Source organism: Centropristis striata, chromosome 7 (genome assembly GCF_030273125.1).
Source record: "Centropristis striata isolate RG_2023a ecotype Rhode Island chromosome 7, C.striata_1.0, whole genome shotgun sequence".
Lineage (NCBI taxonomy): Eukaryota > Metazoa > Chordata > Actinopteri > Perciformes > Serranidae > Centropristis > Centropristis striata.
The window spans coordinates 36,538,809-36,564,617 of NC_081523.1; the positions used below are offsets into that span (position 1 = coordinate 36,538,809).

Here is a 25,809-nt window from a genome sequence, read left to right on the forward strand (position 1 = left end):
TTCCCATTTTTAATCAAGATTTCCGCTTTATTGTTCATTGTGTCATCACAGAGGCCGTTGTTTGACCTGCACGAATATACCACCAAAACACTTCTGACAGAAATATGGATTTATAAATGTCATTAATAACCCACACAGACCCATATATGTATCTCATCATCATCATATAATAATAATAATAATAATAATAATAATAATAATAATAATAATAATAATAATCATCGTCATCATCGTTAAAAATATAATAATAATAATAATAATAATAATAATAAGCTCAAAACCTTGAATAAATGCTGAGAAAAACAGAAAATAGAGAAAAATTTATAATAATTATAAATGTGTACCAGGACCCAAAAAAATGACTTTATTATTAATTTATTTTGTTATAATATCTAATAATATATTGTAATAATATTTTTATTTTATTTGGAGTAGGTCAAAGGAAACAAAGTGATATTTCTTTTTCTTTTTTTACACTCTTTTTCAGTTATTAACTAACTTTTAAATTATTATTAATAATAATCATAATCATAATAATACTTATGATGATAATAATAATAATAATAATAATAATAGTAATAATAATAATACTTATGATGATAATAATAATAATAATAATAATTATTATTATTATTATTATTATTATTATTATTATTATAACAACTATAAATGTGCACCAACACCCCAAAAGGGGGAAATAATAATGTTGGACGGGTTTCACTTTATTTATTTTTCCCTGTATTTTTTTTTGTTTTTGGGGGTTATTTATTAAAAAAGTGACACATTTGAGTCAAATAATTAAATTTTTAAAAATTTGGAAAATTTTAAAAATTCTCCTTCTGTGATATCAAATGGAATATTTGGGGGGTTTTGGACTGTTGGTGGGATAAAAATAATTTCAGTATAATTTTTAAATGATGCTTTAAGCCCTCAGAGTTGATCAGAGTGTTTGACTGGTGGACCTGCAGGTACTGGCACGGAGACACGCTGCCCTTCGACGGCCCCGGGGGGATCCTCGCTCACGCCTTCTTCCCCAGAACTCACCGGCAGGGAGACATCCACTTCGACTACGACGAGTCCTGGACCCTCGGGAACCACATGGGTGAGTCTGACACAAGGTTAGAATAGTTTGGGATTTATTCATTAGTTTTAATTCCGTCGTCAATTGTTGTTTGCAAGTGGTTGGTTTTAGTTTTTAGAGTGTGTTTGCTAGTTTTAGTTAGTTTTTATTTTTGGAAAATGCTTAGTTTTAGTTTAGTTTTATTAGTTTTAGTGTTAGTTTTAGTTTTTTTGTATTGGGGTATTTGTTGGGTGCCAGATTCAAAAAAGTCACAATAAATGTTTCCTTTATTTCCTTTGTCTGATCCATCTCAGCCCCAATAAGTTTATTAAGTCATTAAACCAGATAGATGAAATAGATTTCATATCAACCAAAAAGGTTTACAGATGAAAAAAGTTGACAAAGATGAAAACGAAGGACTTTTTCATTATAATTTTAGTTAGTTTTAGTTGGTTTTGTAACCACACAATACAGTTTCAGTTAGCTTTCGTTAACTAAAATAACCTTGGTGTGAGAGGGAGACAAAGCTGGTTTCAGGTCTTATCAGGTGTAGCGTCTCTTTATTTGCTCCCTGTTAGTTTACATAATTCTGTCCAAAGTGAAAAAGATCAATTACAAAACATGAAATAAAATAGTTTAATAAAAACTTTATTGTGACATCTGCACAGTTGGTTTCTAGTTTTTATGCTAAGCTAATTTAACTGACTGCAGCCTGGAGCTTCATTTAAGTAAGATAACACATTAAAAGTTCTCTTTTACAAGCAAAAACCTTAATTAAGAATGTAATAAAATGTTATTTTTATTATTATTATTATTATTATTATTATTATATATTCAAGTATATTAATGAAAAATGTACCTAACTACTAAGTTTTCAATGTGCAACCATAAATTTGAAAATATTACAATTATCAAAAGCAAAAGCAGTAAATCAGTAAAAGTATGAAGCTAGAAACATGAAATAATAATTATGTGAGTGTGTGTGCGTGTGTGTGTATGTGTGTGTGTGTGTGTGTGTGTGTGTGTGTGTGGTCTCTCTTTCTGTGAGAGATGGATGAAAGGATGAAAGGCTTTGGGGTCGACCAATCAGAGCAGAGCAATCAACGGAAATTAACAGGTGTGGAATTATGAAAAACCATAATAGCTATCATTGATCCAACTTCACTTTGAGCATCCTGAGTTCTTCCTGAACAGCTACTTTAGATTGTTGGTTCAATTCAACTTTATTGTTCAGTGCAAAAACTAGCAACATGCAGAGTAATGTACATATCGTATTATATAACAGTAGGTGGACATGAATACACCAAGATATAAACAGCACGAACATGTGCAGCAGTTACAGCAGGCAGTGCAGGTATAAGTATAAAATATATCATACAGGTGTGAGTACAAAATATGCCCATAACGACACATTATATAGAGAACTAGAAACTTCCTCTGGGGAAATTCTGAAAGGGCCACGGGGGCTACTGCCGGTGTGTGTACACTATGATGAGATTCTTCAGAGATTTCAAACTATTAATACTAGTAATGTTATGATACTTTATTATATACAAGGAGCACACCTACAACAAGCATTCCTTTTCAAGTATTTATTTATACAGCAACCTATGCCCTTTAACCTCAAAATGTGTGTGTGTGTGTGTGTGTGTGTGTGTGTGTGTGTGAGAGAGAGAGAACATTGTTCTGTAACACTCAGTCTGTGTGATTTAGTTGCAGCTTCTCTGTGAATCTGCCCGTCTTCAATCAGAATGACTGTTATCGTATCGCTTGAATCAGTGAACAACCAGGCGATGCTGTCACACTTATCCTGATCATGTGTCACATTTTCACAATGCAAAGTAGCGTCATCAAATCTGGCAGCCACAAAGGACTCTTGCCCAGCTGCTTCTGTTGAGAAAAGATAAAAAATAAATTAAAATAGGAATTTGACTGCTATGTTCAAGTACACAGCAAAATCGGGAGTGTTAATTCAACTCACAGAGTTAGATTTAACACTTTTTCTGAGTTTATATAGTTCTCACGGATTCTGAGTTAAAATTACACTTTTAAAAGTGTTAATATTTTAACTCTTTAATAGTGTTAAATATTTGACACCCTTGGTGTTGTTTTATGACACCACATAAGTGCACTTTTAACTCCAAATCTGAGTTAATCGAGTGTTAATTTTTAATGTACATTGTGTTATTTTATGACACACTAAAGTGTATTTTCAACCCTAAAATCATGTTATTCCCTTTCACTAGTGTAATAATTAACATTCATTGTTTTGTTTCACGATACATTAAAAGTGCATTCTGTCTTTAGCCGAACATACAAGTCACAAAATCTGAAAATCAACTCCAACTGAAGTGTCAGGTGTTAACATGTAAATATGTAATGTTAAAACAACTCCAAAATCAACAACCACTAACTCAAAATTATTAACACTGAAGAAACAACACTACAGATTTTGCTGTGTAGTGTGATGATAGTTTGAAATAAGTTTGTGTATCTTTGGTTTCACATTTAGTTGTATAGCACCATTCATACACATTAAAGACATTAAATAGACATTAAAGCACCAGAAGCAGCACTGTGTCTCATCTTTGGCTCCAAGAGTTCAATAAACTCTCCACGTTACAAACTAAACTTGTGTTCTTACCTGTAAAGCTGAACAGCAGCATCACAATTGAAGACATTATAATCCATCTGAATTCAGCCATCGTGCTTCTCACTTGGTGTCTCGCTCTCAACTGTCAAAGTCTCTGACGAGCTGCTTCCTAAAATGAACACATGAAGTACACATGTTAACAGTAGATGACATCTTGGTCATCATCAGAGGAAGTTTAATGTGTGAAGATCGTTTCTTGGTTCCTCATTTTTGTCTTTGCACTCGTTTATTTTTGTATTTTATTTTTCTAAGAACTAAAGGAGAAGTATTGTGCTGAGAATGTGGCAGAGTTCTGCAGGTTTTACCCTCTAATGCTGACCAGATCAACATCACAAACACAAATAACACTAACAAGTATCTGACAGAACTGTTTGTGAATAACTTGAATGTAATAAAAAAATCAGTCATATCCTAATTACTTTATTTATCCCCGAGGGGAAATTCAGTTAGTCTGGTAGAATCGATCATCAGCTCAGGTGAGAATCGTTTAAAATGTCTGGGTCACATCTATCAGGAAAGGAAAGGAAAGGAAAGAGGAAAGAAAAGGAAAGGAAAGAGAAAAGGAAGGGAAAGACGAAAGGAAAGGAAAGAGTAAAGAAAAGGAAAGGAAAGAGGAAAGGAAGGGAAAGACGAAAGGAAAGGAAAGGAAAGGTAAGAGGAAAGGAAAGAGGAAAGGAAAGGAAAGGAAAGAGAAATGGAAAAGAAAGGAAATGAAAGGAGAGGTAAGAGGAAAGGAAAGGAAAGGAAATAGGAAAGGAAAGGAAAGGAAAGAAAAGGTAACCGAAAGGAAAGGAAAGGAAAGGAAAGAGGAAAGAGAGAAAATAAAAAGTCAAATGAAATAGAAACTATCCAATCTTTGAATATAACTTAAAATAAACTGAACTAAAACCATTATTAATCTCTTAACCCAGTGAAACTGTTTTTAAGTCATTATTTCACCTTTATTTGACAGGAAACAGGGTTGTGAGGGGTAAAGCCTGGGCTGTTTCAGTCATTTGTGGCCCTGATTTTTAATTCTTGGATGTAAAAAGGATCCCGGAGGTTGAAGTGATCATCAGCTCAGGTGTGATTAGTATAAAATGTCTGGGACACATCAGTAACATGAGGCTGTGAGTCAGCCGGGACAGGAAGCAGCGAGGTGCCGTCTGATGACTCCTTGTTGGCGTTGAAACGTCTCAGGTAGCAAACCGCAAGCAGGTCACAACAACCTGCACCTGAAACTGAACCAGGTGTGGTTTCTCTCCCTCCGCAGGCACAGACCTCCTGCAGGTCGCCGCCCATGAGTTCGGGCACGTCCTGGGCCTGCAGCACTCCCGCGAGCCGGGAGCCATCATGTCCGCATACTACTCCTTCTCCTACCCGCTGAGGCTGAGCGAGGACGACAAGCGAGGCATCCAGTACCTGTACGGAGCGCAGCCGCGGGTCCTGCCTTCGCCATCGCCGCCGCCACCGCCACCCAACCCTGAGACCAACGAGATTGTCACTAATGTGAGTGAGGCGTGTGTTTGAAGCATGTGTATTCATGTGTGAGTGACAGCAGCCAGAGGTGAACAGAGGTCCAGAGGTGGACTGGAATTTCTGGCCTCAAACAGAAAGCATTTTTGGCAAAACCATAATACCTATCATTGATCCGACTTCACTTTGAGCGTCCTGAGTTCTTCCTGAACGTCTACATATGGGGGTTTTTTTTTCAGAAAAACGAAAAAATAGCTTTGTTAGAGCGATCTAAAAAAACTGTTACATCTCCCTTTTTCAGAAATCTTCCTGCGTTTTTAATATGGGAGCCAATGAGGCTGTTGGTGCGTGTTGGTGCCGCATCTGTGCGTCGTACGCCCAAACTATAACTCTGACAGCTTTACCAGAGGATTGTGAGTGAGAAGACAAATTTTCCTACATTTCTATGTATAAATTATTTCTGTAGAGTGGAATTTGCGGCCTGGAGCGCAGTTTTAAAATTAATTTTTTGACAGTTTTTTCTCTCCCTCTACACTCTGGCGATGATGTCACACACTGTGACACGAACATTCCGTGCAATACACACCCATTATAATCTCAGATTTCTCAAAAAATGATCATGGTCATTGAACAGGGATTGATAAAAAACTATATGACTTATCGAAACGTGGATTAATACACCGATACACAAGACTTGTGTCTACTGTTTAAAGTTTAAATGGAGTCTCTAGGTGAAATTATGCCGGAGAAGTAGACGTTTAAAAATCTCCAATTTGCCCCGAGCACTGGTCCCTACAGCTATTGCTGTATGGGACCAGTGCTCGGTGCGATTGCCCCGTGGCCCTAACTCGAAAATTTCCTCTGGGGAAATTCTGAAAGGGCCACGGGGGCAAACTGCCGGTGTGTGTACACTATGATGAGAAGTCCTCTCCTCTCTTCTCTGTGTAAACAGCCTCCCCTGTCCTGTCCTTGTCCATGGTAATTTAATGTTTTTAACAGGATCTGGTTGGTGCAGACGCTTTATTTTAAATGACACATGGAGAATAAAGACAATTGTGTGTGTGTGTGTGTGTGTGTGTGTCTGTCTGTCTGTCTGTCTGTCTGTCTGTCTGTCTGTCTGTCTGTCTGTGTCTCTGTGTGTGTATGAGCATGTTAACCTTCATTGAAGTGTTTTTTAAGTTTGTAGTTGTTTTTTTCCCCCATTTTTGTCATTGTTTTGCAGCTTCTTGTAGTTAGCTTTTGTCCTATTCTTATTTTTGTAGTAATTTTGCATATTTTTGTAGTCTTTTTACACAACTTTGTAATTGTTTTGCATGCTTTTGTAGTTGTTTTTGTCTTTTTCATGACTTTGTAGTCATTTAACATGATTTTTTAGTAATTTTGCATGTTTTTTGTAGTTGTTTCACACCTTTTTGTTGTCATTTTGCATCTTTCTGTTGTCATTTTACTCAATTTTGTAGTTGTTTTGCATGTTTTTGTGGTTGTTTTATGCCTTTTTCCTGATTTTGTAGTCATTTTTCCATCTTTTTGTGGTTGTCATTTTCCCAATTTTGTAGAAATTTTGCATGGTGTTGTAGTTGTTTTACATCTTTTTGTCATCATTTTGCATCTTTATGTAGTTGTTTTATGTATCTAGTGAGTATTTGTGGCAGCAGGGCGGTGTGTGTGTGTGTGTGTGTGTGTGTGTGTGTGTGTGTGTGTGTGTGTGTGTGTGTGTGTGTGTGTGTGTGTGAAAGAGAGAGAAGGAGAGCATGTCAGCCTTCATTGATGTGTTTTAATAGTTTTTCTTGGATAACAATGGAGCTCTCTGGCACAGAGGAAGCAGCTCTCCATGGGGAATACTTTTCATTTTTTATGGGATTTGTTGACAAGAAGAAAAATGAAGAAAAACCACCAGCCTAATCCCTGCAGGATTAGTGGTTTCTGAGGTTACAACACACTTAAATAGAGAGAAATATCTGTGAGCCACATCACAGCAGAGTGTATTGTTGAACCGGCGATAATAAACGAGGGTCAGAGACTTCCAGGTTTATGTTTCTCCTGTAAAACTTGTAACTGAGAGCTTCTTCACTGGCTGCTGAGCGCTTCACGTGCAGTAAAAACGTCTCTTCTGTGTCATTTCCAGCCCGACGCCTGCCAGACGGACTTTGATGCCGTGTCTATGATCCGGGGGGAGCTGTTCTTCTTCAAGGCGGGCTACGTGTGGCGGATCAGGGACGGGCATCTGGAGAGCGGCTACCCGGCGCTGGCGTCCCGTCACTGGAGGGGGATTCCCGACAACATCGACGCCGCCTTTGAAGACAAGTCGGGAAATATCTGGTTCTTTCAAGGTGGGCAGAGCACGGCGGAGCTGTGATGTGGTTTACGGTTTCATGTGATCATCTGCAGGTTTAAAGTCTCACCGAGGGCTTTAAGGCGAGTTTAAACAGGTGGAACTGAGGAGAGGAGGGGGGGAGGAAAGGAAAGGAAAGGAAAGGAAAGGAAAGGAATGGAAGGAGAAAAGGTAAGGAAAGAAAAGGAGATTAAATGAAAGTGAAGGAAAGAAAAGAAGATGAAAGGAAAGGAAAGGGAAAGGAAAGGAAAGGAAAGGAAAGGAGAGGTAAGAGGGGAAAAAGGGAAAGGAAAGGAAAGGAAATGAAAGGAGATGAAAGGAAAGGAAAGGAAAGGAAAGGAAAGGAAAGGAAAGGAAAGGCAAGGAAAGAGGAAAGGAAAGGAAAGGAAATGAGTGGTAAGAGGAAAGGAAAGGAAAGGAAAGGAGATGAAAGGAAAGGAAAGGAAAGGAAAGGAAAGGAAAGGAAAGGAAAGGCAAGGAAAGAGGAAAGGAAAGGAAAGGAAATGAGTGGTAAGAGGAAAGGAAAGGAAAGGAAAGGAAAGGAAAGGAAAAGAGAGGAAAGGAGTGAAGACAGGACAGGTAGTGGGAGGTGGGGAAAGGAAATTTAAGGCAATGAAAGAGGAATGGAAGGGAAAGAAAAGAAAAGCAATGGAAAAGGAAAGGAAAGGTCTCTGTTTTAATCTGAGTCAAATATTGAAATATGAAAAAACAAGCATTTTTTTCATTTTTTTGTTTTATAATTTAAAAAAAATAACCAATCAATTTTTCGTTATTTAATTTTTGATTCCAATTGAAAATGGAAAGAAGGAATAAAATACGGATTCAGAGTGACTGTCAGCCGTCAGAGCTTCAGTGCGTAGCTCCAGCTGATCCGTCTGAACAAAAACACTTCTTCTTCTTCTTTCCCCCTCTGGCTTTGACATGCAGCTCTGTTCTAAACGTTCTGTTCTCAAGGCATGTCTGCACTGTTCTGACAGGTAACAAATGATGTTATCATGGATACATCCAGTCTTCTTTTTAAAGGTTAACTGCATTGCTCTTCTTATAGCAGCAAATTCAGATTCATGTTTAAGAACTTAAAGAAAATTTGAAAACAATTATGGAAGTTTTCATATATGTAAATTTGCATGCAACAACTTCTCACTGCATTGAGCAAAACGCATTGTCTGGACAATTTTTCTGGCATTTTTTTTCATGCACTCTGCTTTCAAGGTTGTGATTTGGAATTTTTAATTTCCAAAATAGGGAAAAAGCAGTCAACATCGCTGCAGAGATCTGTGGAAATCTGGATTTGCAAACAAAACTTGTTGATTTGCAAACAAAACTTGTTGATTTGCAAACAGAACTTGTTGATTTGCAAATAAAGCTTTTTGATTTCAAAACAAAACTTGATTTGCAAACAAATATTATGAATTTACAAACAAAACTTGTAGATTTGCAAACAAAATGTGAATTTACAAACAGAAGTTGTGGATTTACAAACAAAACGTGTGAACTTAAAAACAAACGTTTTTGTTCTGCAATAATACATTTTGAATAACAAATGTATTTTACCATTTGACTGCATGATTAAGTCACCCCAAACGTTCCAAAATTGGGAAAAGGCGTCAACATGGCTGCACAGATCTGTGAAAATCGGTCAACGGCTTTGTACCAAATATGTGACTAAGAGCAGAGCTGAATGTTGTTGACCTTCTCTCCCTGCAGGGGGGAACTACTGGGTGTTTGACGCTGAGATGCAGATCAGAGGGCCCGACTCCGTCAGGGGTCTGGGCCTGTCGGTGCCGGGGATCCAGGCGGCGCTGCGCTGGGGCCACGACGCCAGCTACGACACCTACTTCTTCAGCTCGGGCAGCTACTGGAGGTTCAGCCCCGGAGACAACCGGGTGGAGTCCGTGTACCCGCGCAGCATGCAGGACTGGAGCGGCATCCCCGACGACGTGGACGCTGCCTTCAGGGACATCTACGGTACGGGACACAAATTAACTCAGTTTACACTTTCTACTAGCAAATAAAGTATCTATCTGTCTGCGATTATGCCAAAACAGTTTGGATACTGTGAAAAAGGTCATTAAAAACAGAATGCAATGATTTGCAAATTCTGCATTCCATGAAATACAGTACAAAGAGAAAAGATTTGTAAACAGAAGTTGTGAATTTGCAAACAAAAGTTGTGGAATGCAAAAACAACGTGTTGATTTGCAAACAAAACGTGTGAATTTGCAAACAAAACTTGTGAATTTGCAATATAAACATGTAGATTTGCAAACAGAAGTTGTAATTTTGCCTGAAAAAATGCTGAATTTGCAAAAAACTTGCTGAATTTGCAAACAAAAATGTGAGTTTGCAAACAAAACGTGTGAAATTGCAAACAAAACATGTAGGTTTGCAAACAAAAGTTGTGAATTTGCAATAAAACTTGCTGAATTTGCAAACAAAATATGAGTTTGCAAACAAAACGTGTGAATTTGCAATCAAAACATGTAGATTTGCAAACAGAAGTTGCAATTTTGCCTTAAAAAATGCTGAATTTGCAAAAAACTTTCTGCACATTTGCAAACAAAATGTGAGTTTGCAAACAAACCTTGGGAATTTACAATAAAACTTTCAGATTTACAAACTAAAGTTGTAGATTTGCAAACAAAACTTGTAGATTTGCAAACAAAACTTGTTGATTTGCAAACTAAATTTGTAGTTTTGCAAACAAAACTTTTTGATTTGCAAACAAAACTTCTTGATTTGCAAACAAAACTTGTAGATGTACAAACAAAACTTGTAGATTTGCAAACAAAAGTTGCAGATTTGCAAATTAAATGTGAATTTGCAAACAAAACATGAATTTGCAAACTAAACTTGTTGATTTGCAAACAGAAGTTGTGAAATGGAAAACAAAACTTGTGAATTTGCAAACAAAAATTATAGTTTTGCAAACAGAAGTTTTTGCAATAATACATTTTTAGTAACAAATGTATTTTACTGTTTGATTTAATGATAAACGTTTTGACACAGACTTGTTGTCGACGTTGTGTTTGCGTCTTCCAGGCTACGCTCACTTCCTCCGAGGCCGACAGTACTGGAAGTTCGACCCGGTCGGTATGAACTCGTTGGAGGGCTACCCTCGCTACGTCGGCATGGATTTTTTTGGCTGTAGGAACGTGTGAGTCTTTACCTGCGGAGAATCACGTTAACAGAGGGGTTTTTTTGTTCTTTTTTAACCATGAAGAGGAGTTTCCAGAGCAGAGACGTTTGTGTTTTCATCCTGCGGATTCAGGAGGCGATCTCCTTCAAATCTGTTTATGCTTTACTCCATTTATTGAATTACACCTTCTTCTCAGGAAAACCAGGTTATGTTTCCTCAGACTTGGCACCTCCTGTGCAGCTATACTCGTATTTATTTTGCACATTTTGTCACCGTAAGGCTGAGGTCTGGGCCCTGTATTAACCACGTGTGATGCTGCATCGTTCTCACTTCCTGTCTTTGAGCCTGAAATTGAGATTTTTCGACTGAAAACTGGGGACATTTTTTTCATATTAGCTGTTTTTGTTTTTTCTCTACGGACGGACTTTCTGATCATCAAGTGTTGGAAGAGTGACATGAGACTTAAAGCTGCAGCAGCTGTTTGTTTTAAAGCTTTATAGGGAAATGATGCAACATGAAGTCGGTAAGGATGTATGCGGTTTATTTCCCGGCCAGCCTGAGTCACACTGACCATGAATCAGAAGGTAATAACAGTCACTTTTAACTCGCTCTGTTATTATACACGAAGCTGCACAAAGATTCTTTTGTTACACACTCAGAGCTTTAAGCTTGATGGAGATGTTGATGTGTTTTTGTGCTTTTTGACCCGCTGAGTGTGTCACGCTTAGACTTCTAATCATTTAGGGTTTCGTGTCTCGAGGCTGCAGTCACTCTCATGCTGTGCAGCAGGAATCCTTTTTTAAATGATGGGCACTGGGGGGAACAAGAACCAGTCAGGGGGAAGTTGGGGATTTACAAACAAAACTGGAATTTGCACACCAAATATGTGAATTTGCAAAGAAATTATGTGAATTTGCAAACGAAAAACTTGTTGATTTGCATACAAAACTGCAATTTGCAAAGAAAATGTGTGAATTTGCAAAGAAATTATGTGAATTTGCAAAGAAAATGTGTGAATTTGCAATCAAAAGTTGTGGATTTGTAAACAAAATGTATGAATTTGCAAACAAAAAACTTGTTGATTTGCAAACAAACTTGAATTTGCGTACGAAATGTGTGAATTTGCAAACAAAACTTTAATTTGCAAACAAAATATGTAAATTTGCAAAGAAATTGTGTGAATTGGAAAACAAAACGTGAATTTGCAAACAAAATGTATGAATTTGCAAACCAAAAACTTGTTGATTTGCAAAAAATATATGTGAATTTGCAAAGAAAACTAGTGGATTTGTAAACAAAACCCATGAATTGCAAACAAAACAAGAATTTTCCAAACAAAACATTTGTTAATTTGCAAACAAAACTTTGGGATCAAAGAATTGGGTTACACTTAATGCTTTATAAACAATCAAACAAGTTCGACATAAAGTCAACACCAAGGTGCAGAGAAAGTTTTGCATTTATTTTGAGTATTTGAGCAAATTGAGTAAAATGTTTGAGTGAGTCAGATGTGATTCAGGCTGCTCATCTCTCCTCCTGCAGCTTTTAGACTTTTTTGTATTTGGACTTTTTCTTTCCACAAAACAAAAGAACTTGTGCAAGTCCTGAAACACAGAGCCTTAAAGAACCCATGTGTTTATATGGGCATGAAAAAGGAGAAATATGACTATGAATATGTTTTAATGTCACTCTTCTAACACGATGCTGACTCACCAGGCTGCAGCGTCTCTCTGGCGCCATCTAGAGGTCAACAGGAGGGAGACGTGTCCTCATGTTGAGTCTCTGGCTGTGTCCCAAAGTCCAGGATCCTTCCTTGGTAGGATCCTTCCTTCAGAGTCAGGTCCTCCAGAGACCAGAGTCCTTCCTTTCACTGTGGTAACGCACAATTAGAACAGTGAATTTGCAATCAAAACTTGTAGATTTGCAAACAGAAGTTGTAATTTTGCCAAAAAAATTGCTGAATTTGCAAAAAAATTGCTGAATTTGCAAACAAAAGTTGTGGAATGCAAAAAAAACGTGTGAATTTGCAATTAGAACAGCCTTCAGCGTGCAGCTGTGCATCATTGTGTAATTGGACATCCTGCTTAAATTCAGCGCTGCGGTTTAAAAACAGTTATTTATAAATAACAATAAAGGATTATAGCGGACTGTTGGTCTGTGTTAACACAATAAACAAATGTATAATTTTCTGAATGGCATAGCTACGTACAGTACAGGCCAAAAGTTTGGACACACCTTCTCATTCAATGCATTTTCTTTATTTTCATGACTATTGACATTGTAGATTCTCACTGAAGGCATCAAAACTATGAATGAACACATATGGAATTATGTACTTAACAAAAAAAGTGTGAAATAACTGAAAACATGTCTTGTATTTTAGATTCCTCAAAGTAACCACCCTTTGCTTACTAGAATATAAGACATGTTTTCAGTTATTTCACACTTTTTTGTTAAGTACATAATTCCACATGTGTTCATTAATAGTTTTGATGAATCTACAATGTAAATAGTCATGAAAATAAAGGAAACGCATTGAATGAGAAGGTGTGTCCAAACTTTTGGCCTGTACTGTATACTTGTCACATCATCATCTGACACATAGAAATTAATTAACAATAACTTTAGCGACTGAGACGGCATTAATTTACTTAACTGGTAATGTATCAAGATGATGTTTATTATCTTTTATCTAAATATTCTGGCATTTGTTTATGCATATTTTTTGCTTGACTTTGAAGAAAAGTTTTGTAAGTTATGTGATAACAAATATTCAGTGTAAACTGTAAATACTGATATATTTAAATTCATATTGCACCGCCGGGGTCGCTGTTTCTTCGCTCGCCATTTTTAAATCTCTTGGTAGACCGGTGTGTGCAAGGCATTATGGGTAGTCGGAGCGCACGGAGGATACAAACATGCATCCTTGGAATTTGGGCAGAAGAAGGACTCTGTCCTCTGGAGCCACTGTCTGTCTGTCTGTCTGTCTGTCTGTCTGTCTGTCTGTCTGTCTGTCTGTCTGTCTGTCTGTCTGTGTCACAACACGGTGCTTTATTCAGGTCGGTCAGGTCGATGCGTTCAGGGACGGCAGCTGCTGCAGGGAGCGGAGCGGCTCTCAACCTCCGCACACTCTCATCTCCACAACATTTACTGAATCACAAAACAACAAAAACAAGAAATCTTTGCTTAGATTTACTCACAATAGCTTCATTTTATAGCAGCATTCAGAGGCTGTTTATTCTTCTTCTACTACATTTATTTGGAGTTCATTTTCACTTTAAAAATCTTATTTAAAAAAATTAAAGATCAAGGTTGCTATAAAACACTCTGATATTGCAGACATTTTTTTCTAAACAAAAATTTAAATATTTTTTATTTTCAAGAAATACATTTATTAAATTTGCTTTTACAGCTTTAAAAAAAACAATGAAACAGTATGCTGTTTTATCACTGAAGCATCAGGATTAATAATCTAATAATGTCACGTATGATCATATGCATTTAACTGCAGAATGAGAGAACTTGTTCACTGTAAATAAAAAACAACAGTAATTTAACATTTAAGACCATTAAGCAATTTAATAATACTGTAAAAAAAAAAAAAAAAAAATTCTATAATCCCCTTATATTAATTTACAGGTTTCAGAACTTTAATTTTATGGTTAATATTTGTAATAACAACAATTTTTATACACACACACACATATATACATATATATATATATATATATATATATATGGCATTTGCTGTTCATGTAGAATAACAGGAAAAACCCTCTAAAATAATACGGTAAATTTCTGGAAAATAACTTTTTTTTACAGTGTACTTTTCCCTTTTTTTGGTGGTTTTACTCACCTTAAAGATCTGGATATTTCTCCCCGCTGCTGGAGACTTAAAGGACCTTTAAAACTGGAGTCCTGACCTGTTTGAGGGTCCGGCGGCTCAGGTTGCGACCCGCTGCGTCCCTGGTTGCAGCATTGAAGTGTGAAGGCTCAGAGCAGACCGAGGTGTTCATCACATGTTCAGATGTTTCTCAGTGCAGGACGCTGACGAGTCGTTTCAGTTTGCATCATTCAGTCTTTGTTGTTGTTGTTGTTGTTGTTGTTGTTTGAACCATTTCTGCAACTCAAGTGTTAATCAGTGAAAGAATATTTATACACAGACAACTCAGCAAAGGTTTGTTGTACATACATGTCTTTGGTTATTATTGTTTTTTACTCCTGTGTATCCTGTAGGCTGTACATTGAAATGTATGAACTGTGTATTGTTTTTCTCTCCAATAAAACCATTTAACCTTTTTACCAAACTGCTGCGTCGGGAGATATTAAAGCTGGTTTACTGCAGGAAATTATTTTAAATAATTAGATAGATTAGATTAGATAGATTTCTCTTATTAATACTAATATTTTTTTCTAAATCATTATTGTTTTATTGAAATGTTACTTTTTGACAAATTAACTCAACTTCAATGTTGAATACAAGGAAAATATATTGGTTTAAATATTTTTTTTAAATATTTGTTTAAATGTTAAATATTAATTTAACAAGTTAAGTTTATTTTTCTGCCAAATCTAAATGATTTCTTTAATATTACTAATATATGTTAATTGTCTTTTGATTAAAAACGTCACATATATTGTGAATTAAAATTATTTTTGCTCCAAAAATGTACAATTTGGCAGAAAAAATGCTGTTTTGTTGATGCAAAATAATGTGGTTTGCTTCAAAAAAATATTTTCCCAAAATGTTTGTTGTTTAAATTTAAAAAAATAATTTATAATAATTTATTTATAATGATTTATAAAATATTTAGATGTAAATATTAGTAATTATATATTTATGAATTTGAGCCATTTTAAAATAAATGTATTTTTAAATAAATTCTCCATATTAGTGTGAATAACAGCTGCTTCTTTTTTATGTATTTTATTTTATTTTTTATTTTTTATCCTAATTATCTTCTTTATTACCATTTTATAAATCTTATTTATTTTATATAATTTTATATAATTTTATGTTATGCAACTAAACTTTAAACAAAAAAATATATTGTTAGATTAATTTCACACAAAACTAAACACCCTCATATAGCAAACATCTTTTCTAAAGGAGAATTTAAATATTGATAATAAATAAATAAATTACATTTTATTTAAGTTTTTTAGAATAAATAAATAAATAAATAAATAAAAGGAAGATATTATAACACAGAATTAAATGGAGAAGTGTAAATTATATTTTTGCATTTGTGTTCTCATTAATTTGCCTTAAATTGATAATGTTAAAATCTTCCAGTGTGGTGTGGATGGTGTTAATTGATGGGTGGATGTGATTGGCTGGTGGCGCTGAGGGGGCGGGGCCTATGCGGTTCATTCAGACAGCAGATGATGAGTGACAGTGAGCAGCAGCAGGAGGAGGAGGAGGATGGCTCACAGCTTCACTCAGGAGTACTTTCAGATCCCCGTGGTGACCCGAGCGTACACCACCGCCTGTGTCCTCACCACCGCCGCCGTGGTAAGACACCACAACAACAACAACAACAACAACAACAACAACAACAGCAGCAGGGGTTAAACTCTGATCACACAGGGAACAACTCTGTCCTACAGAGTCTAACTGCAGTAACTATCTAAAGGGTAAAACTGAGAAAAACTGCTTTAGTTTTTTATTGTTTTTAACTGGCCAGCCAAATTGGTTATAGGTAGGTAAGTGATATTACATTTATTTCTACATGTATTGATGATGTGATTTTTAGGCTAAAAAATCATGACAAATATTTGACCTTTGACCCCCAAAAATGTAGTTTCTGCACTGGTTTTGCTGTAAAAGGTTCTAATAGTAATGATAAACAGAGAGCAGTAACTACAATGTTGTTGTCTTCTTTTTAGCTTTTATTTTTTGTTTTCAGTAAATAAAAACTTAGAGTTTAGAGTTTTAGAGTAACAACTCTATTCAAAGATTTGTGTATTTTAGACTTAATATTATAAAGTAAAGTTATATTTTAGTCTTACTAAAATTTTAACTCGTTTTTTTCTGGATTTTGTAGTTACTGCCATTTTAATATATTTATTTCTCTAAAAAAAGCAATTCATTTTTAGTAATTTAGTCATAACTTAATTTCGACCAAAAATGTAGTTACCAAAAATGTAGTTACTGCAGTTAGACTTTGTGGGGCAGAATAGTTTTGACATACTCACACATTATTTCTAACCTTATCTCCTTTATATTCACAACCATGCAACTTATTATAATCTGAATTATGTTTTTTATGGGGTTTTTTTAAATTAATGAAACACTGAACAACATACAGATTCTGTCAGGTTCTGCTTTTTTCACATTTATTCACAACAAAACAATTGTTGCTGAAGCTTAACATATGTGTTGATATGTAACGGGTGAAAGCAGAGGAAGTGTCATTCAAAGTGAAGGGCACATGCTGAAGTTTCGGTTGAAGTATTAGGGTTGTTAGCTAAAGAGATTAAAGATTAAAGCAGCTGAACTGTCAGCTGAAGTCAAAAAGAATAAATCAATTGAGATCTCAGAAGAAGTAAAAGTGATGAAAGCAGTTGAAGTGTCAGCTATGGAGTAAAAACAAGTTAAAACAGTTAACCTTTTGATGAAGTGGATGCAATGGAACTAGTTCTAGTGTGTGCACTTACAATTGTTGCTAAAAGAAGTTGAAATATGTGTTTATATGTAATGGGTGAAAGCAGTGGAAGTGTCAGGTCAAGTGTGAGCGACAAAAGTAAAATTCTAGTGAAAGGGTAAAAAATTAAAGCAATTCAGATCTCAGAAGAAATAAAAGTGAAGGAAGCAGTTGATGAGTGAGTTGCAGAGTAAAAGTTAAAAGTTAAAAAAAGTTACATTTTCTGTTGAAGTGGATACAATTGAAGTAGTTGTAGTGTGTACACTTACCAAGTAGTTGAAATATGTGTTGATATGTAATGGGTGAAAGCAGTTGAAGTGTCATTTAAACAGAAGTGCACATGCTGAAGTTTCGGTTGAAGTGTCATCACTAAAAGCAAGTGAATTCATTTTAAGCATGAGTTAAAAAGTCAGTTGAAGAGTGAGAGATGAAAGCAGTTGAAATGTCAGCTGAAGTGGAAGTGTGAGAGATAGTTGTAGCATTGATGCAGTTGGTGTGAGTAGATACGTGATGTGTGAAAGCAGCGGAAGTGTCAGGAAAACAAAAAAAACAGTTGAATTATTTTTCAAAGTGTAAAAGAAGAAAGTAATTGAGATCCCAGAAGAAGTAATAGCGATGACAGCAGTTGAAGTGTGAGTTACAGTGGGAAAAAAGGAGGTTAAAACAGTTGGTTGAATGTGTCTGAATGTTTGAAACACACAAACATACACTGTAAAGTTACCATTCTGCTGATAAAAACATATTTTTTAAGCATTGATGCTGTTGTAATGTGAGTAAATACGTGATGTTTGAAAGCAGTGGAAGTGTCAGGTCAAGTGTTAGCGACAAAAGCATTTAAAAAAATCAGTTGTAGTGTAAACTCTGAAAGCAGTTAAACTGTTAGTTGAATATTAAGCACAAGATGAGTTAGTTGTTGACAAAAACGTTAATAAACACTTAAAATGTCCTTTTATTAAATGTTTCTTTACTGCTTATTAAAGAGGCAACAATAACCACTATCTATGAATGTTTTTATACATAACTTGCTGATTAATCTTGAGCTGTGCGTCTTTTTTTTTTAAGCAACTTGACGTCATCACCCCCTTCCAGCTTTACTTTAACCCCGACCTCATCATCAGAAGATACCAGGTAACTTTTATCAACTATTTAATACTTCTAAAACATAATCACATGGTACGTTTCATATTTATTTCACTCTTTTTGTCTCAGATATGGCGTCTGATCACCAGCTTCCTCTTCTTTGGTTCTCTTGGATTCAGTTTCGTGTTCAATATCATCTTTCTGTATCTTTTGTCACAGAACTATTATAAATATCTCAGTTTACCTTTTAAAAACATGATTATAAAGTCTAATAAATGATATTTCCTTGACTGAGGGAAGTTATCGATACTGTCGAATGCTGGAGGAAGGATGTTTCCGGGGAAGGACGGCTGATTTTGTCTTCATGTTTCTGTTCGGAGGAATCGTGATGAGCGTATCCTTTCAGAGCTTCATCAAAACATTATTCAAATAAGTTTAACTCTTAAACTACAGCTGCTAGAACATCTGTAAGTCATACTTTAGAGGTTCAGTTTACACAAGTGACAAAGACAATTTGTTGCTCAAATTGGATTAAATTTCAATTTAGCCATTTAGCATTTCATCAGATATTTTAATAATTAAAGATAAACAATGAGGCAGTAAAGTGAGAAGAGATGTAAGTGTTTGTTCAGGTTTTATATAATGGAGGTAAATGGGTTTTAGTTTTAGGTTGAATTAAACGCAACTTTCTAGAAACAAAGTCCCTGTTACCCACTACTGAAGAAATATTCATGAATACAATTAGTTTCTCTATTAACAAAGAATAAATGTTGTCTATAAAAATAGTCAGAAATTGTCATCACAATCTGCTAAATTTCATAAGAAATTAATTGTGATTTTTGATCGATTATCCAGTTGTTTTTTTTTAAATATAATTATTTATTGGTTTATTTAACAGGAATGGAATTAATATTCATCAGATTATTTTTCTTTCTTTGAGATTCTTGATGAAATATACATTTGTTTAATTTTAATAGTGGCTGATTATTTTTTCTGTCTCTTTATTCATGATTATTTGACTCATTCTTTCAGGTTTTACTCTGTTTATCTGCAGAGTTAAGTTGACTGATGAAATATGTTTTTAATCCAGTGGTTCTCAACCTTTTTTCAGTGATGTACCCCCTGTGAAATATTTTTTCAGCCAATTACCCCATAACCAGGACAAAGCACTTTTGGGTGGAAAAAAAGACTTAAAATCAGAGCGCTGTGCCATCAGTGTCTGATTTATTAAACTTTGGAGCTGATAAACACATACAAAATTCAAACATTTGAAAAAAAAAAAAAACAATTTCAAACATTTGAAATGTTAATAATCCATGACTAAATGTATTGCAAATATTTCTCATCACTAAAATGTAGTGATTCAAACTAATGTAGTAAAAACAGTGAACATATAACCATTTAAAACTATAACTGCTACGCTTCAACCACGACTCCATCTTTGAGTTTTCAGGTGATTGACAGGTGATGCCAGGTGATTGACAGGTTGGGTCCAACCATCCTGGTATGGGGGACACTCTGGGTTTTTAGGATCAGGAAATTGAATAGCCTACTGCAGTGGTTCCCAACCTTTTTCTTGAGGGACCCACATTTTTACCATTGCAAACTTTGGCAACCCCCCCATTGTCCTTTGCTTCTATGAAGCCGAACTCAATGTGACTTTCATGGTACCCTCTCTTTTTCTTTTTGAGAAATTCTGACGCTTCGACATTTTTCCATTAGCTCTGTGTTTCTGTTGTTAGATGAGGTTACCGCTAGGTGAGGTTACCACTAGGTGAGGTTATCGCTAGGTGAGGTTGCCGCTGGGCGAGGTTGCCGCTAGGTGAAGTTACAGCTAGGCGAGGTTAACGCTAGGTGAGGTTACAGCTAGGTGAGGTTACCGCTAGGTGAGGTTACAGCTAGGTGAGGTTATCGCTAGGTGAGGTTGCCGCTGGACGAGGTTACCGCTAGGTGAGGTTACAGCTAGGCGAGGTTAACGCTAGGTGAGGTTACCGCTAGGCTTGATTACCGCTAGGCTTGATTACCGCTAGGCGAGGTTACCACTAGGCGAGGTTACCACTAGGTGAGGTTACCGCTAGGTGAGGTTACCACTAGGTGAGGTTACCGCTAGGCGAGGTTACCGCTAGGTGAGGTTACCGCTAGGCTTGATTACCGCTAGGCGAGGTTACCGCTAGGCGAGGTTACCGCTAGGCGAGGTTACCACTAGGCGAGGTTACCGCTAGGTGAGGTTACCGCTAGGTGAGGTTACCACTAGGTGAGGTTACCACTAGGTGAGGTTACCGCTAGGCTTGATTACCGCTAGGCGAGGTTACCGCTAGGCGAGGTTACCACTAGGCGAGGTTACCACTAGGTGAGGTTACCGCTAGGTGAGGTTACCGCTAGGTGAGGTTACCACTAGGTGAGGTTACCACTAGGTGAGGTTTCCGCTAGGCGAGGTTACCGATACGTTAGGTTACCAATACGTGAGGTTACCGCTAGGCTTGATTACCGCTAGGTGAGGTTACCACTAGGCGAGGTTACCGCTAGGTGAGGTTACCACTAGGTGAGGTTACCGCTAGGTGAGGTTACCACTAGGCGAGGTTACCGCTAGGTGAGGTTATGAGGTTACCACTAGGCGAGGTTACCGTTATATCGCGATATAGCCTTTATTTTTAAACTTTTCTATAGTGATTTTCTATTTATTTAAATAAATGAATAAACATTTAATGTACCTTATTTAGTTGTTTATGTCCCTCTAATGAATTAAATGCTGACTCATCTATATTTAACACATTACATTTATTACATCCCTTAAAATCAAGAGGGCTTCAGGACCCCCCGTGGATCTTTGGTGCCCCCCTGGGGGGGTCGGGCCCCCCCTGTTGGGAATCACTGGCCTACTGAATATAAAATTCATTTTATGAACATATACTTATATTTTCCTAAAATATTTAAGAGATAATTATTTGAAAGGATTTTTGCATGGATGCTACTTATTAAATGTATATTTTTTTAAATGTCACGTGCCCCCATTTGAGAACCAGGTCGGTCTGGTGACTCGCTGGCTGATAAACATCTTGTGTGACGCTGAAGGCTACTTTTCTTCATTAGAACCTAAATCAGGACGTCCTCTGGCTAAAAGTGTGTAAAACCAGCTACTGTACATCAAGCTGTCTTGTTTTTTTTTTGTTGTTTTTTTTGATGATGCTCAGCAGTTTGTAGCCAGAAGCTTCTTGTTCACATTCCTGGTTAATGAGACGGGCGTGGGTCTGTGCAGCAGACGTCCCTCTGGGCTGTTGTGAAACGGTCAACGTGCAGATTTATGAGGTTTGTCTGGAGCCGCGTGAAGCTTCAGGGACAGTTTTAAAACACAGGGATGATTCTGCTGTTATAGCAGGAACAGGCTTAGCTTGGCTTTAAGGAGCAGCAGTATGGTGCAAATTCTAAATATACTATATAAATACAGTTATTAGGACATGAAACGCTTAGGCTGGCTTTTATTTTGAAAGGGTTAGCATTTGCAATCTACCAGACATGTAAAACAGGTTAACAGGAGGTTGACTTAATGTCTATTTCAAATCTTTTGACTTAATAAGCAAGAATAAATCAAAACTGAACTATAATCAAAACTTTTAGTCGACTCGTACATGTAATAGTCACTTTGTGAGTCAAAGTTACCAGATACTGAGTCATCAAATTTTTTCCTTCTGCAGTTAAATTATAAATTATTATTACAAAAAATGTTTTTAACCTAGTATCAATTGTATAGATATATAAAATGTCATATAGCCGTATATAATAATTATCTAAAATAAAAAATTATAAATAAAAAATATTATTTTATATACATTTTGATTGAACAAATATATTTTGTTAGTCCTGCCTGATATCAACTCATCAAATGTGTGACTTTTCCAGAAGAAATATTTATTTTTATATATTTACTACTACATTTTAAAAAAATGTATTTAAAAATAATATATTTATTTATTTATTTAAAAACATTTAATCAATGTTTTGAATTTCTTTATTCAAATATTTTCACTTACTATTTTATTATTACTCATAATCTTGATTTAACTCAGATTAATTATTTATTATAATTTAACATTTTCCTTTTTGCATTAATGGGTTTCCATGGTGTTAAGAGAAAAAAATATTTTATCAGTTAATTCATAAAGTCCTGTCGAGCTAGCTTCCACTCTTTGTTTTAATTATTACTATTATTGGTAATTTATTGCAGTTTTCTTTTTGATTAATTTGATTTTTTCTGTCAGAATAAAAGCTGTGTTGAACCTGAACCAAGGTTATAATATTTATAATATTTTGGATTTTTCATTAGTTTTAGTTTTTTATTTTGTTGTGATTTTTTGTTTTCAAATTCAGTTAGTTTTAATTTGTTTTTAGAGTGAGTTTGCTAGTTTTAATTAGTTTTTATTTTTTGGGAAATTCTTAGTTTTAGTTTAGTTTTTATTAGTTTTAGTGTTAGTTTTTATTAGGTTTTTTTTGTAATGGGGTATTTGTTGGGTGCCAGATTCAAAAAGGTCACAATAATTGTTTCCTTTATTTCCTTTGTCTGATCCATCTCAGCTCCAATAAGTTTATGAAGGCATAAAACCAGATAGATGAAATATAATATAATTTCATATCAACCAAAAAGGTTTACGTATGAAAAAAGTTGACAAAGACAAAAACGAAGGACATTTTAACTCTAATTTTAGTTCGTTTTGTAACTACAAAATACAGCAAATGCAGATTTTTAAAAAAATCTTGTTTTTATTTTTATTTCAGTAAACAAAAATGTTTTTCAATTCTCGTTTTCGTTATTTCGTTAGTTTTCGTTAACTCCAGTGGCGGACTCAGAGGGGGGGCAGGAGGGGCGACCGCCCCCCTTCACGCCTCCATGGTTGAAAAAGCGCGCTAAACTGCCCTCTAGAGTGATGAAAACGAGAGGAAGTGCCTTATTGGCTGCCCTTTAAACATGCAAAAAATGATTGGATGCCCTCTAGTGCAAGAAAATTCGATAACGTGCCTTAATGAGTGCCCTTCTAGTGCCCTTTTTCCTGTTTGGTGCCTGCGTGGTTGAAAAAGCGCGCCAAAGTGCCCTCTAGAGTGGTGAAAATGACAGAAAGCGCCTTATTGGCTGCCCTTTACACGTGAAAAAACGTATTGATTGCCCTCTAGGGTTCCCCTTTATACAATAAATTATGATGATGTGCCCTCTAGAGATTCTATAATACGGTATCACCGAACTGTGAATGATGTTATGTGAGATGTTTGCTCTCATTTAGCTCTCAAAGTGCACAAAATAAATGCATTTTACTTAAAAATGTACATGGTTTGGTTTGATACTTTTAATTGTCAGTAGCATATCAGTAATGACTTTGATCTGGATCTCCCTTTAACTTAATGCTAATATTTCATCACACATGATGCATCATAATTTGGCGTGCTGCTGGGGTCCCATGTTGTGCAGAATGTGCCCTTTTTTATTTTTTCGCCCCTGCCCTTCAAACAGTCTGAGTCCGCCACTGGTTAACTCTAATAACCTTGACCTGAACGTGCGGCAGCTGTTCGGTCTGTTCGCCAACGTCTTCTTCCTGGGCCAGGCCTTCATCATCATGCTGGTGTACGTGTGGAGCCGCAGACATCCGCTCGTACGCATGAACTTCTTCGGCCTGCTCAACTTCCAGGCGCCGTTCCTCCCCTGGGTGCTCACGGGCTTCTCGCTGCTGCTCGGGAACTCCATCGTGGTCGACCTCCTGGGTAGAAAAACAACAAGCCACCAACACCTCATTTACCTGCAGCTCGTCCTGTTAATCTGCTCAGATATACAGTAGTGTCCAAAATAATAGCAGTCCAATGTGACTAACCAGATTAATCCAGGTTTTTAGTATATTTTTTATTGCTACATGACAAACAAGGTACCAGTAGGTTCAGTAGATTCTCAGAAAACCAACAAGACCCAGCATTGGTGATATGCAGCTCTTAACCCTTTGATGCACAACATGGGTCAAAAATGACCCGCATTCATTTCCCATGTTATTTATTGCTTGCTGTGTTTTTCTTTGCTCTATCTTTTGATATCAACTTATTTTATGATTGAATATATTTTAAATATTTTTTACATATCTTGTTTTTGATAACAACAGATCATTAGTTTCATTTTGCTTCTCATAATTTATGAAGAAAAAAAGTTTTTGTATTATTACATAGCTAACTACTTGGCTAAGTAGCTTGCTAAGCTAACTACTTAGCCAAGAAGTTAGCTAAGTAGTTAGCTTAGCAAGCTACTTTGCTAAAAAATGGATATGGCTCATTTTTCACCTATGTTGTGCATTAGAAGCATAGTGACAGAAAAAGGGATTTTATTCAAAAATGTATAAAGGAAAACATAAAAATTAGGATGTATGATGATCAAAAACAAACTAATTGAGGAAAACCTGGAATACTGAATGGTGACTTATTGCAAAGATATAGAACATAAAAACTGTCGGGTCACTTTAGACCCATGTTGTGCATCAAAGGGTTAAGCCTGTGACATTGGGCAATTAGTTGAAAGGGGGGTGTTCAAAAAAAATAGCAGTGTGGCATTCAATCAGTGAGGTCATCAATTTAGTGAAAAAACAGGTGTGAATCAGGTGGCCCCTATTTAAGGATGAAGCCAGCACTTGTTGAACATGCATTTCTCTTTGAGTCTGAGGAAAATGGGTCGTTCAAGACATTGTTCAGAAAAACAGCTTACTTTGATTAAAAAGTTGATTGGAGAGGGGAAAACGTATAAAAAGGTGCAAACAATTACAGGCTGTTCAGCTAAAATGATCTCCAATGCTTTAAAATGGAGAGCAAAACCAGAGACACATGGCAGAAAACGGAAGACAACCATCAAAATGGATGGAAGAATAACCAGAATGGTAAAGGCTCAGCCAATGATCAGCTCCAGGATGATCAAAGACAGTCTGGAGTTACCTGGAAGTGCTGTGACAGTTAGAAGACGTCTGTGTGAAGCTAATCTATTTACAAGAATCCCCCGCAAAGTCCCTCTGTTAAAAAAAGGCATGTGCAGAAGAGGTTACAATTTGACAAAGAACACATCAACTGGTCTAACGAGAAATGGAGGAACATTTTGTGGAGAGTAAAATCGTTCTTTTTGGGTCCAAGGGCCGCAGACAGTTTGTGAGACGAGCCCCAAATTCTGAATTCAAGCCACAGTACACAGTGAAGACAGTGTTGGTTTTCTGAGAATCTACATATAGAAAGCAGAGATCAGGAGGCTGCACAGAGAACTAAAAAATAATGAAACCTGCAACATAAACTACTTCTTTTTTCATATTGCAGGAAGCCTAAGTTACATTAGACTTCACAGTTCAAATTTCATCCTAAGTCCAATTTATATTTATATTTCTATATATATATATATATATATATATATATATATATACACACACACACGTTATAAACTGT

General features: G+C 36.1%; 1 protein-coding gene across 1 annotated transcript in view; it reads left to right on the top strand.

Annotated features, from left to right (window-relative positions):
- The window catches only part of LOC131974946 (stromelysin-3-like), a 77,353-nt gene that overhangs the window by 49,534 nt on the left and 2,010 nt on the right, over window positions 1–25,809 (top strand). Inside the window, exons 4-14 of the mRNA XM_059337457.1 lie at window positions 969–1,102; window positions 4,966–5,201; window positions 7,294–7,498; window positions 9,208–9,468; window positions 10,543–10,657; window positions 10,738–10,844; window positions 16,039–16,154; window positions 18,349–18,414; window positions 18,496–18,569; window positions 18,667–18,760; window positions 23,916–24,111. Coding sequence (XP_059193440.1) covers window positions 969–1,102; window positions 4,966–5,201; window positions 7,294–7,498; window positions 9,208–9,468; window positions 10,543–10,657; window positions 10,738–10,844; window positions 16,039–16,154; window positions 18,349–18,414; window positions 18,496–18,569; window positions 18,667–18,760; window positions 23,916–24,111 — 1,604 coding nt within the window. The remainder of the gene's footprint in view (window positions 1–968; window positions 1,103–4,965; window positions 5,202–7,293; window positions 7,499–9,207; window positions 9,469–10,542; window positions 10,658–10,737; window positions 10,845–16,038; window positions 16,155–18,348; window positions 18,415–18,495; window positions 18,570–18,666; window positions 18,761–23,915; window positions 24,112–25,809) is intronic.